The 12,614-nt window shown below is 46.3% G+C and overlaps 1 protein-coding gene across 2 annotated transcripts in view; it reads left to right on the top strand.

Annotated features, from left to right (window-relative positions):
• Positions 1-11,135, top strand: part of CSMD2 (CUB and Sushi multiple domains 2) — a 563,293-nt gene extending 552,158 nt beyond the window's left edge. For both annotated transcript variants that reach the window (XM_037881906.2, XM_043532277.1), the window contains 5 exons: positions 307-419; positions 2,142-2,229; positions 6,090-6,228; positions 7,962-8,139; positions 9,779-11,135. In XM_037881906.2, coding sequence (XP_037737834.2) covers positions 307-419; positions 2,142-2,229; positions 6,090-6,228; positions 7,962-8,121 — 500 coding nt within the window. In that variant the 3' untranslated portion in view covers positions 8,122-8,139; positions 9,779-11,135. The remainder of the gene's footprint in view (positions 1-306; positions 420-2,141; positions 2,230-6,089; positions 6,229-7,961; positions 8,140-9,778) is intronic.
• The last annotated feature ends 1,479 nt before the right edge of the window (positions 11,136-12,614 follow it).

Consider the following 12,614-nt stretch of genomic DNA (forward strand, 5'->3'; position numbering starts at 1 on the left):
AGATGGTTTATTATCCTGTGGAGGTCTGTGGGGTGGTGTTTTGTTCTGGTTTTATCGCTTCGCAGTGACACTTTTATATGGTGCAGGAGTTGTTTCTTGCTTTGGGAAGAAGCAATTATTGTGCCACCATCTCTGGCTCAGGTAGAAAATTCTCTTAAGCTACTTTTATAAATCCAAGCATTATTGTCATCTCAGACTATTTGTTTCACTGGCTGAGCCCCCGCACCTCCATATCGAAATATGGCACCTGACAGGTTTGCTAGACCAAAAATGTCTGATTGGTAAAACCCCTGTGTCCTTTTCCAGGCATTTACAAGAGAGAAGACATGCACCTGCTTCTCCAGGTTTATCAGATAACAGGACCGGTGGAGATCTTTGTTAACAAGTTCAAGAATGATAAATGGGCTTTAGATGGGCACGTAAGTATATCGGCACATGTGCAAATGTGTACTGTTAGTACAAAACTCTCTTGCGTGGCAGTGTGTGTTAGTGTAGCAGCCCCTTCATGGGTTATCAGCAAAGTCTGACCTTGAGAACCACAGCACAGACCTCTGCCACCTGAGCTGAAAGAGTAACTCACTTAGCTGGTAGCAGTAGTAGGTTGTTATCCTCTGCTGTTAAAAGGGGATGCAATGCTCTCTGCCAGGGCATTAGATTAACATTGCACAAGCAGCTTTTCTCCTATCACTTATGGCCATAAGGCTTTCCATTGCCCAGTGTTGTTAAATCTGCATGTTCTCCAGATAACACAAAAGGAGTAGCCAAGAAGGTTCATTCCAGCTCAGTATTATGTCTCGGTTCAACATCCAAAAGAGCTAATCTTTCCCTAAGGACTTGGCTTCCCACACCAGCTTTTGTCTCTGATAGCTTCCCATGCGCCTCAGAGGCCTCCTGAAGCTTAGGAGGAGGCTTCATCTGACTGACCCATGACCAGATGCAGCCTTGGCTCTGGCTACCTCTGTTATCTGCAGTATGTGCAGCAGTCATTACAAACAAGATTTCCCCCCTGAGGGACAAGTTGTTGGGTTGTTCGGGGTTTTGTTTTGCTTTTAAATGCTTTCAGCTTTCTGTGCAATTGAACTAAATTAATGCTATGCGTAAACTTGGAAGAGATTGCAAAGACGAAGCAAGTTCTGCTCGTAAACAGGTGGCTAATGTGGCGTCTCGGGTAAAATCCAGCTGCTGCGTTTCTCAAGCTGCTGTTGGGAGCCAAGTCCTGAACTTCATGTGCTGCGTCACACGGCGCATTCCAAGGGTCTGGGTACTTTGCTGGTCTTGTTTTAGGGCAGACTCAACAGTCGGTTGTTTAGAGCCACTCTGCGCCTTCAGCTAGAACCTCCTAACAAACAAGCACTTTGCAGGCCTTCAGGACATCCAGTGGGGCATCCGTCTCGCTGGATGCTAGTATTCTATGCAGCGAGAGAGTAGAGCAAGACTACCGAGAAAATCCATGGCGGGCTTCCATTCTCTCAATAGCTACCGCAGTAAATTCGCTCATCTTGCACGTCACAGGATTATGTTTCGAGCTGCCATTGCTACCGACTCCATGTGGCATCCGAGAATCACGCTGGGTCCTTTCTGCATCTCCTCTCCTCACTATAAATGTTCTGCAATCTGAAACTTTAGCTGGCAATTGCTAGCCAAAGCAGAATAGACTCCGCTCATTCACCCAAAGCTGGGTTGGCTCTGTAAGACCAACAGGAACAACCCATTGGTTTTGGCAATGAAGTCAGCTGCTGAAGATGCTAAGATTAGATTTCACCCCTGTGCAAAGGGCCAGCGTGAGACCTTTACACCTCTTGAACTTCAAAATAAAGCTTCGATTGAAATTATGTCTGTGCTCCCCATGCGGCACTGGGGTGAATTTCACCCTCAGAAAGAATATACATTGAACAGGAGAGAGTGTCATTTGTATGTGGCCAGGCTTCTAATGTTAACCAAGCATATCATTAATGTTAATATCGGCTGTTTAGCTAAGTTGATCTTTGTGTGAGTAAATGTGTCCATGCTTTTGCCGCACACTGGTGCTTTGAACAGATTTATGGCCTCACCACCAGGGTTGTGTTACATCTGCAGTAAGATGCGATGAATTTTTGAGACGCCATTGTAAATATGATTTATTTGGGCTCCCACGATTACAGGTCTCGTCCGAGTCGTCAAGCGGCACTTTTGTATACCAGGGCTTTGTACGCGGCAAAGGGTTTGGGCAGTTTGGCCTTCAGAGACTCGGTAAATTTTATTTTATTATTATCTCAATGTCCAGATGGTTTAAGCTGGATTTCGGCACTGGTGAAAGTTTGGAAACATGAAGCGTTTGACCATTCCTGCATTTTGGTTTTCAAATATACCGGGCCCTATCTTCACGTGGTGTAAATTGGCTTAATCCAACTGATGCTAGTGGAGTTGCACTTATTTTATACCAGCTGAGGATCTGGCCCAATATTCCTCGCTGCTTTTGCTGTTGGATCTGTCCATCTTTTAAACATCCGTGCCTCGTCCCTTACTCTCAAGGCAAGTAAGCCTCCTCCTGAAGCAAGGACTGACCTCTGCGTTGGTGATTTCATGCAAAGGATGTCTAGCCTTTCCAAAAAAAAAAAAGTATGTTCTTAACTCAGGTTAGCTTACTCAGGTTAAAATAGCAGTGGAGACATGGAAACTCCTCTTTTAACTCAGGTTAGCAGCTTGAGTTGGAAGCCAGGCTTCCCTGCAGGCTTTCACTTGTGCTGCTAACCTGAGTTAAAAGCTGTTGCCATGTTTTCACTGCTATTGTAACCTGAGTTACGCCCAGGTTCGGAACACTCCTTCTTTCCAGTGTCGACGTCCCCTTACATGCACGGCGTAAAGCGCTAGCTTTCTCTATGGCAGGGGGATTGGCAGAGTCAACGAGGGCAAAACACACCTCTTTCAGGGTAGCAGAAAGATAAATATCGATCATGAAGCCAAAGGGAAAGACAAGCCATGTGGTCTAGTTGTTAGAGTAAGAGACTATGGAGCCAAGACTCCTGTGGATGAAATCTCGGCTATATTGGAAGCGATAGCAAAACTCCCCACTGCCAGCCAGAAATCATGCTACCTTCACAACCTGGCCACGCAGCCCAGGGAGTGAAGTTCAATGGATTGAGGACTGGACTGGCAGCCGGCAGCCCTGAGGCGTGGCTCTGTCACTGTCCAGCCTTGGGCAAGCCACCCACCTTTCTGGGCCTCAGTTCCCGCATCTGTCTAAAGGGGGTGAAACTACTTTCCTGCCTCGTGGGGGTGTTCTGAGGACACAGTCAGGACTATTTCTGACATGTTAATGTCCTGTAGTGGTGGGGGCCTTTGCAGTACCCGGGTACAGCAGACAGAACTGGAGTCTTTTCAGAACGCTACCTGCTAGAGAACTGACTCTTAGGTTTTCCATCAGCTGTTGCTTGCTAGTATCTGAGGTATGATTAGCCTGCTGTTACTGCAGCGCCGTGCATGACAACATAAGCAGCCGCCCCACTGCTCCTGTTCCGCCCCTGTCTGCAATCACCCAGTTGCTAGCGGGCCAGCACTAACATGGGGGCCCAGGGAACATGAGCGGTACTGGAGACATGTGCAGCCTCTCACCTCTTACTACACCGCGCTCAGGAGACCTGAGTGCTGTTTGTTCGTTATAGTTCTCTGTATTTTCCCTGAGTACAAGTGCCCCATGCAGATGCTAGTTGGCTCCTTTCTGGTGTCGTATGTCCAGAGGGCTCCGTCAGTACAACGTTAAGGAAAGTTTACAAGGGGCTTCTTACTTTTATTGTAATATGCCAATTTGATTACCTTGTATTTACACGGAGCACCTTTCCTTCCACAGACACCCAAAGGACTTTACACACTATACATAGACTCACGCTATGCATTAGAGATGGGCCCATAACAGAAATCACTCCTCCCACCACTGAAATGCAGCTACCTCTGGGGTGAAACTTGTCTCTTGAAAATTTGGGGGTATAGTTTCTGTGCACCAGCCCACAGCAGGTGATGTTTGAGACTAAAACTTGATGCCAGTGTTTTCAAATGTTCATGCTTAACGTGAGTTACCTAAATCCATATTGAGGCACCTGGAAAGGTGACTTGGTTTTCCAAAGGCATTGAGAATGAAGGGTAACATTTTCAGAAGTGCCTGACTTAGGAGTCCAAGTGCTGTTGACTTTTAGTGGCTCCTGAATAACTTAGGTACTTCTCAAAATTTTACCCTGAGTACCTGCAGCGCCTGTTGATTGCCGTGGGTATTCCAACAGCCCAGTGCCTCTGAAAATCAGGGCAATTTTATTTATGGGTGTATAGCTCCTTGGCTCCTTTTAGAAGCCCATTCTTTTCTGAGCAGGCTATACCCTTCCCCCTAAGGGATCTATCTAAGAGAGAGACAAACAGACTCCCTGCCCTTAAGGTCTCAGCCCTAAGTGTGCTGGGAGATCCTTCAGAAATAAAAGCCTGCCCTCGGGACACAACCAGTCCAGGGGCATTGTGCAAAGTCCTCCGCGAACAGGTCAACCAAAGCAGTTCTTATCAGACAGTCCCCCGGTGGGGGCGAGGAGACAGTCGAATGGTGAAGCAGGATTGTTTCTGGACCAGGTTTCCTTCAAAACTTTGGTTCGAGGGCATCAGCTATTTCCTTTCTCTCTTTTTTTTAAAAACAAGCTACAGCGATGAAAATGTTTTATGTACAGAGCAGCGTTAAGCCAGCACTTCGAAAACTCTGCAGTTTATTTCCATGGCCAGGTGCCAGCTCTCTCTGAAAGTAAATGTGTTGCATTCAGTTCCCACCACTTGCTTCCCCAGCCAAACCCAGGAGAGACGTTAATAAGCTGGCAGATTGGTGTTGAGGGCACAGGTGAAACTGGCTCCTGAGGGGAACTTTGGAGGGGCTCTTAGGAAACACCCCTTCCTCTGAAAACGAAGCCCTTTTTGGTGCTTCCCGTTCACCCCCTGAACTTGAGGCTCCCAGAGTCACTAGTTGCTTTAGAAAATCGAGGCCTTTACTTTTAGACTTTTTTTTTACTTTATTCATTTAACAAAATACTCCTTTGACAGTAGGTTGGGTGCCAGCCTGAGACTTGGGAGACCTGGTTCAATTCCCTCCTCTGCCTCAGACCTCCTGTGTGACCTTGGGCAAGTTACTTAAGCCCAAATCCTCAAAGGCATTTAGGTTCCGAACTCCCATTGAAATCAGTGAAAGATGGGAGCCCAAATATCTCTGAAGATCTGGGCCTTAGCCTCTCTGTGCCTCAGATAATCATTAAAAAGCAGTTCATAGCCCTGCCCTGCCTCACAGGGGTAGGTGAGGATAAATTCATTAAAGGTTGTGAGGTGCTCAGATGCTACGGTTGTGGGTGCCAGAGAAGTACTTTAGAGAGTACAGAAAATGGTTTGAGAGAGACCACTGATTCTTCTTAATGTTTTCAGGCTGGGATTTTCAAAGCTCTGGTGCTAATGTGAGGCACTGAAACGAACAGCCCTCTTTTCAAATGAGAGGTTAATTTTTGAAGGCACACCTGGCACTTAGGCACTTTTGAAAATATTATCCTACATGTCTAAATGATTTAGGAGCCTAAGTCCCATTGGCTTCCAATTGCATTTAGGGTATGATTTACAGAAAGCACCTAAGTCTCGTTTTCAAGAGAGACGTAGGCACTTAGGAGTCTGAGCAGTCAATGGGATTGCAATTCCTAAGTGCCTAAGTCACTTTTGAAAATGGGACTTAGCCTAAATCACTGAGGTGCATTAGAAAATGTTCCCTCTCGCCTGTGTCGGGTGCCGTGATTGGTACCTTTGAGCATTCCCCTGAGAACCCTGCCTTTAGGCACTGACACTTCAGCATTCTGGTGTTCGTATTTTTACTTTACTTAGATCTTTGCTGTGTGGTTTGGTTTTTTTAACCTTGAAGTCAGTGTTGAAACCTCAAACTAGGCAACATTATGCATTGTACGGTAGCTGCAGTCCAGCCTGCATATGAATCCAAAACTTTAAATTACCTTTACGCTGAAGCATGGAATGAACTTGTTCTAGCATAACTTGAGCAAACCCCAGTTCCCAGCAGCTGTGGTTTAAACGTATTTACTTTCGTTGTGTTTCAGACATCAGCATGATTGAAAATGATCCAGAATCAATAGGACATCATTTTGCATCAAACAGCAGTTCTGTGGCAGCTGCCATTCTTGTGCCTTTCATAGCCCTGATTATTGCAGGGTTTGTGCTTTATCTCTACAAACACAGGTAGGTTTCAGGAGCGAAGCGATTAAAAAAACCTATTTCATTGCTGGGCTGCGAGGGGCAATGTATGGAGAAAATGGGATCGAAAAGAGCTAGGTGCTGAGGGGAATATTAATATCTGCAAGCTTAGCTTAAGAGAACTCCTGATAGTTCTGCTTTCTGATGTGGTTGGTAAGGTGAGGAAATACTGTAGCAGCATATTTGCAAAGAACTGGGTAATTTAACAACTTCTAAGAAGATTTGTAGCAATGCCAGATTAGATAAGGCAAGCACATCTCATGCTTCAGAGTTTAAGACTGATCCTGCCGGTGTTGCAAAGAATTTTTTTTCTCAGGATCGGTGCTTTACAGTGAGAGTTGTTGCTTTGGTTTGAAACTTCATGTATGTTGGTCACTGCAGGAGATATGATACAGGACTTGCCTGCCCCATGGTCTGGTCTAGGATGGCCAATCTATGTTAATGATGCCTTTGGGAATCTGGGCATTGCAATGATAGGAAAGCTAAGGGTGGGATTGTCAAAAGTACCGAAGGGGTTTAGAAGCACAAGTCTCAGAGAATGCTGGTGGGATTTGTGCTGCTCATCGTCTTGGGTGCTTTTGAATGTCTCCCCCTCAGTCCATATGCTAGTGCTGCACACCACCCGGGGATGAGTCCTACTCCTACTTTGAACTGAGACACAACAGTGGAAAATTGTGTCACTGAATGCTTGAGAACCTGGCCTGGTTAAGCGTAGTTGAATTACCCACAACTCCAGCTGAGGACGGTGGAAGTCCCAGTTGCTTGGCACCTTTCAGGATGACCTTGCAGGCTCAGCAGCCTGCAAACAGATTTCACCTTCCATTGTTTTTTTGGTTTGGATCCATTACCATTTCCTCACAACCCTTTGTCTTGAAAAGAACAAGATGAACAATGTGGTGGATGGGAGAGCTTAGTCTTAGTTTTGCCTTACAGCAGGCAATTGGGTGTCTCTGAAAAACCTCAAGTCCCGATCAGATAGCAAGACCTCTTTTACAGACCTGTCCTGCTCGCGATTCTGGGCCAGATCCTCAGCTGGTGTAAATCAGCGCAGCTCTATGCAAGTCAATGGAGTTATGCTGATTTACACCAGCTAAGCATCTGGCCCTCCATTCCTGCTTAATGCCGTTGGGGCACCACCAATGAGGTAATATTGATACAACTAAGGAAGCACCATAGATACCCTGCAGGCCATTTGGGCACATCTGACCCTGCTCAAGTGTAGTGAATTCATTATTCATCATTCATATCTTTCAGTGAGACTAGGTGGGTGAGGTAATATCTTTCATTGGACCAACTTTTATTGGAAGGGACAAGCTTTTGAAATTCAGAGAGCTCTTCTTCAGGTCTGCGGTAGTTAACCAGAATGTCTAAGCTAAATACAAGGTGGGACAGATTGTTAAGCATAAGAGGTTCACATATACTGTAGGAGACCACTTAAAATGAAGTAGGCAATAAACACCTCTGCAGTCATAGGATAATGGAGAGTTAGCTGGCAGTGGGGTGTGTTACAAATTGTTGTAACGAGCCATAAAACCAGGGTCTCTGTTAAGTCCATGGTTTTTAGCATCCAGCAAACACTATTTAAGTTCCCAGGCTCATCTCTGAGACCTTTCAGTGTCATTTTGGCTCAGCATCCAAGCTGGGAGAAATGGTCACAAGCCAGATACCGTGAGGAACTAGCTGTGATCTCTTTGGATTCTGTTTCTGGCACCCTGCAGGAGAAGACCAAAAGTACCATTCAACGGTTACGCCGGCCATGAAAACACCAACGTCCGAGCAACGTTTGAAAACCCGATGTACGACCGAAACCTACAACCCACGGACATCATGGCCAACGAGGCGGATTTCACTGTCAGCACCGTGTGCACGGCGGTATAGCACTCATCCTCTCGTGCGGTGAGTGTGAGAAAAGAAAATACTTTGATACTAGGCTGTTGAAGGCACCCGCAGATCGGTCTACTTCCATCTATCTCGTTGGCCCAGCCGGGCGGGCTGCAGCAGTCACCGTTAAAATGCCAATGTTATTATAAATAGGGTCTCTTTAATGGTGACCACTGTCTGTCTAAACTGACCCACTGTAATCCACACATGCAGTTTATACAGAGCCTCGCTTTTACTTCAGCCCAAGTGCCATGCTGTTAGTTGGACTGAAATGGGCATCGATCCATACAGAACCCTGTTTGCCTGGGAAAAACTAACATTTAATTGGCATCTTTTGGAATTCTAAGTCCAACCTCCCCCCAAGAGGCACATGCTCACCCCTCATTTTCCTCCTCTGCCATTTTCCAGCCAGTGAGGAGAACAGACACCTGGTGGTGGTGCGAGGCGTGAGGGGTGGCAAGTGAGTGCAAAATTCAAACTGGAATCATTCCCTTCATAAAAATAAAAAATTTCAGGCAGGGAATCTCGCCTAGTGGTTTCAGCAGGAGGCCTGAGTTCTAGTCTCTTGGGAATTCGGGGAGCATGACTAGCCTTGTGGTGAAGGCGCTGGATTGGAACTCAGGAGATCAGGACTGGATTCCTGGCTCTGGCACAGACTTTCTGTGTGACCTTGGGCAACTCACTGAGCCTCTCCCTGCCTCAGTTCCCTCTGTACAATAGGGATAACAGCCCTGCTCTACCTCCTAGGGGCATTGGGAGGATAAATACATTGCAAGATTGTGAGGTGCTCAGATGCCGTGGCGGTGGGGCCCAGATAAGCACCTAACAGTTAGAAAGTTATTACAGTCAGATCTGTGACTCATCTCAGCTTTTGTTAAGGGAAGTAGCGACAGGTTCAGTCAGTCCGCTCCGGTGCTTGATCTCAAATGTTTGGGAACCCATCACTGGCAGGCAGATACACCAGGTTGTTATACAGGGGAAGAGATTTGAGATAGTCCCCAACACCCTAGATCCAAACATTCAAACACTGGATCTCATCACTGCAGTTTGGTTCCATCTTTAAGCAGAGGCCGTGATGCTGTTTCTGACACTGCCTTGTGCACAGTGGGAGGAGAGGAGCAAGGTGGCCCAGTGGTTTGGGCAGGAGCCTGAGACTTGGAAAAACTGGCTTCAGGTCTGCTCTGCCACTGACTTCTTTTGTGACCACGGTCAAGTCACTTAGCTTCTCTGTGCCTCAGTTCTCCATCTGTACAGTGGGAATCATAGCCTTGCCCTATGACATAGGGGGTGGAGGTGGGGATGGGAGGGCAAATACATTACAAATGGTGAGGTGCTCACATATTATGGGAGCAAGATAAGGTATATCTTAGGCCAAGTATAAACTAGAAAATATCACAAAAAAGTGCTTTTGCTGGTATATCTTAGACCGGTTTGGCGATCAACATAGGTTACACCAGCAAAAGGACTTAATTTTGCCAGCATAAGTTGCATCCCCACCCGGCATTGCTACATCAGCAAAAGTTTCTTGCGTAGCCCTTGCCTCAGAAAGATAGTGAAACTGCCTCTGGTTCTCTGGTTTTTGCATGTCTTAATAATAACTTTCTCCTTTCGCTCTCTCTCTTTCTCTCTCTCCTTTCCTCCCCCACTGCCCCAGAATTCTCAAGGGGCAGGTGTCCTGTTGATGATTGTGTTTCACCTCATTTGTCTTCGGTCATTATCTTCCCTACCCCAATCACGCTGAGGCTGTGGAGAAGCTGCTGCTCCTTTGTTGGACTTTGAGTTACTCCAGAGAGAGCCTGCTAGGCTGTCATCCATCCTCCTCATCTTCACCCACCCACCACGTCTTGCAGTGGATAATCAAGCCAACCAAAGTGTCTCCTCCAGCACAGCTCGGGAGAACCTTTCCTTTTCCCCGCCATTGAGCCACTTCCAGTTCCTCCTGGCCAACTTCAAGATCCCAGTGTTGCTGCTCAGAAATCAGACAGTGCCCAGCTGCTGAGCCTTAGAAGGCAGGTGATCTCCTTCTAAATTGCCTTGCCAACCTGCTGTTCATTATCTCAAGAGAAGCAGTTAATGCCTGGCGAGGTCTTTTCTAGTGGAGGAAACAGTTGTTGAGGGCTTCTGTGAAACCAGCACCCCATTGCTTTTGGGAAAAAGCTTTCTTGGCAAAGGGATGGACACAGGTAGCGTGGCACAAAATGCATATGGGTGTAACTGAGACCTCTGACTTCTGGAAGGGAGAGATGATTGGTTTATTTGTTGATTTTTGTTTTGTTTTTTGGCAAGGGCTTTTAGTGATGCAAAAGTCCTGAACAAGGTTTTTTTTTTCTTTTGTTAGAGAGAAGGAAACTCTTTTTTTCCCTCCTTATTGATTTTCCCTTGTTTTCTTCTGCTGCTGCTGTTAATTTCAACATCCTTTCTCTGAAATCTCAGCGGTCACCATGGGGCCAATAGGAATTGAATCTCTCAACCAGTGATTCTTTTTCCCCCCTGTCCCGGTGGTTAATGATTGCTAATCTTCTGTAACTCTTTACACAAACAAAAATTTAGGGGGACAGAAAAAAAAGAAAACTTCTTTTCGAAAATAGACCCTACAAACACAGATAACTTTTTCCCCTAGTGAGTTCAGAAACCTTTGCCCTTTCCATATTGATCCTCCACAGGGCAACACAGTAAGGGCTTTAATTTCAAATGCAGCGCTGCGGGCTGTTTTTCTCAGAGGCCAAAAGGTTGTTTTGACCACAGTGAAAGCAGATAAGACGACTTGATGTTGTTATTGCTCCCTTCAAAGAATGACGCTTTGGTGATGAGACTGATGAGCTCTAATAAAGGGATTTAGGTTTTGATTCGGGATTTAATTCTGTTTGGTTTGAGAAGCTAACTTCCTTCGACAGGGCTGAAGTCAGAGAAAGTAACCGTGCCGTTTTATCACACCGTGAGCCGACCGCTTAACAGTGTGTGTCAAATGAACTTCGAAGAAGCAGCTTTTTGTTACTGAAGAGGAAACAAAACTTAAAAGGTCTTATTTACATTTAAATTTGGTTTTAAACAGTATCTTTCCCCTGTCTAATACTGTCTAGGTTCCTGTCTGATTAAAACCACATGGTAGCTCTTTTCTTTGCTTTCCCCTTTACTGGAGGTATATATATTTATTTTTACATCTATCTATTATTTAGACAGCTGTCTTACAATAAGCAGTGATCTACAGCCTAGTTGCTGAACAGCCAGCCTGCAAAAAAAGGCCAGTTGCGAACCCAGAATCCTGCTGCTCAGATTGATTTGGAAGAGACGCGGGCGGGCGTGTTTGTGTAGGTGTGCATATTCAAAGCACGCCCCATTGACTGGACGTTGAAGTTACACACACATTCAAATTAGAAAACAGGCATTCCTTTTCAAGAGTGCGAGTGAGTCACTCCTGGAACAGCTTAGCGAGGGTTGTGGTAGATTCTCCATCACTGGCAATTTTTTAAAGGAAGAGGGCCTGTTTTTCTAACAGATCGGCCCTAGGAATTACTTGGGGCAGGTCTCTGGCCTGCGTTCTACAGGAGGTCAGACGAGATGATCACAGTGGTCCCGCCTGGCCTTGGAATCTCTGAAAAACCAAGGCACCGATCCTGCAATGGATGCCAGTGAGATGCCATTCAGGTGCCAGGGGCTGCTCATATATTGCTCCTTGCCAGTTTGGGTAGTGGGCCCATGCTGACAAAGGGCAGCTGCCCCAGCAGGACACTAGCAACAGGTCATACCAAACGCACTGATGAGGCGAAGACAGCATCCTGGTGCTACTGGGAGAGGGGGAGTTCCCTTTTAAGTGGGGATTAAAGTGGTGATGAGGAGCTCCCTCTAAAGCAAAGATTTTGTGGGTTATTGTCCCCATTCCATCCCCGTCCCACTTGTGTGGATTGATAGAGGGTCTGGATCCAATTGCAAATTGAGATAGACAGGGGTATAAGAAAAGAACACCACAGCGTGTGACCGAAGTATGCTGCAGCAGTCAGTATCATAGCCACAGGGCCAGCTTCTTGCCTTTGCCCACGTGTCAATGTGGAGTAACTCCTGTGAGCTCAAAGGAGTTGTCTCCCATTTACACCAGTGTAACCAAGGTAAGGATCAGCCCAGGGATTTTAATTTTGCCTGCAAATGGGTGACCAGCTTCAGATTTGAAGATTCGAGACCTCTCTCTGGTCTCCCTCCATTATCCCAGCCACTAGTTCAGCCAAATAAGATCCCTGGCTGATTGCACAGAGCGTTATTCCTATCCTTTTTAGCAACCCCATGGTATAGTGTGAGGACCCAGCTCCCCAAGAAGGAGAACTGTGCATTTAGCAAGAGATCATCCTCTTGCAGTCATTCATGCTCTGCTGATAATTATTGTATCAAATTGGCAGCCATCTTGACCTTCACACTTACTATTCTGCTTCAGAACTTCAGACCAACAGTGGGGACAGAAATGACTTCCTCCTGCTTCCAGCATACAGACCCCCTGCCAC

This window comes from Chelonia mydas, chromosome 19 (assembly GCF_015237465.2).
Source record: "Chelonia mydas isolate rCheMyd1 chromosome 19, rCheMyd1.pri.v2, whole genome shotgun sequence".
Taxonomy (NCBI): Eukaryota; Metazoa; Chordata; order Testudines; family Cheloniidae; genus Chelonia; species Chelonia mydas.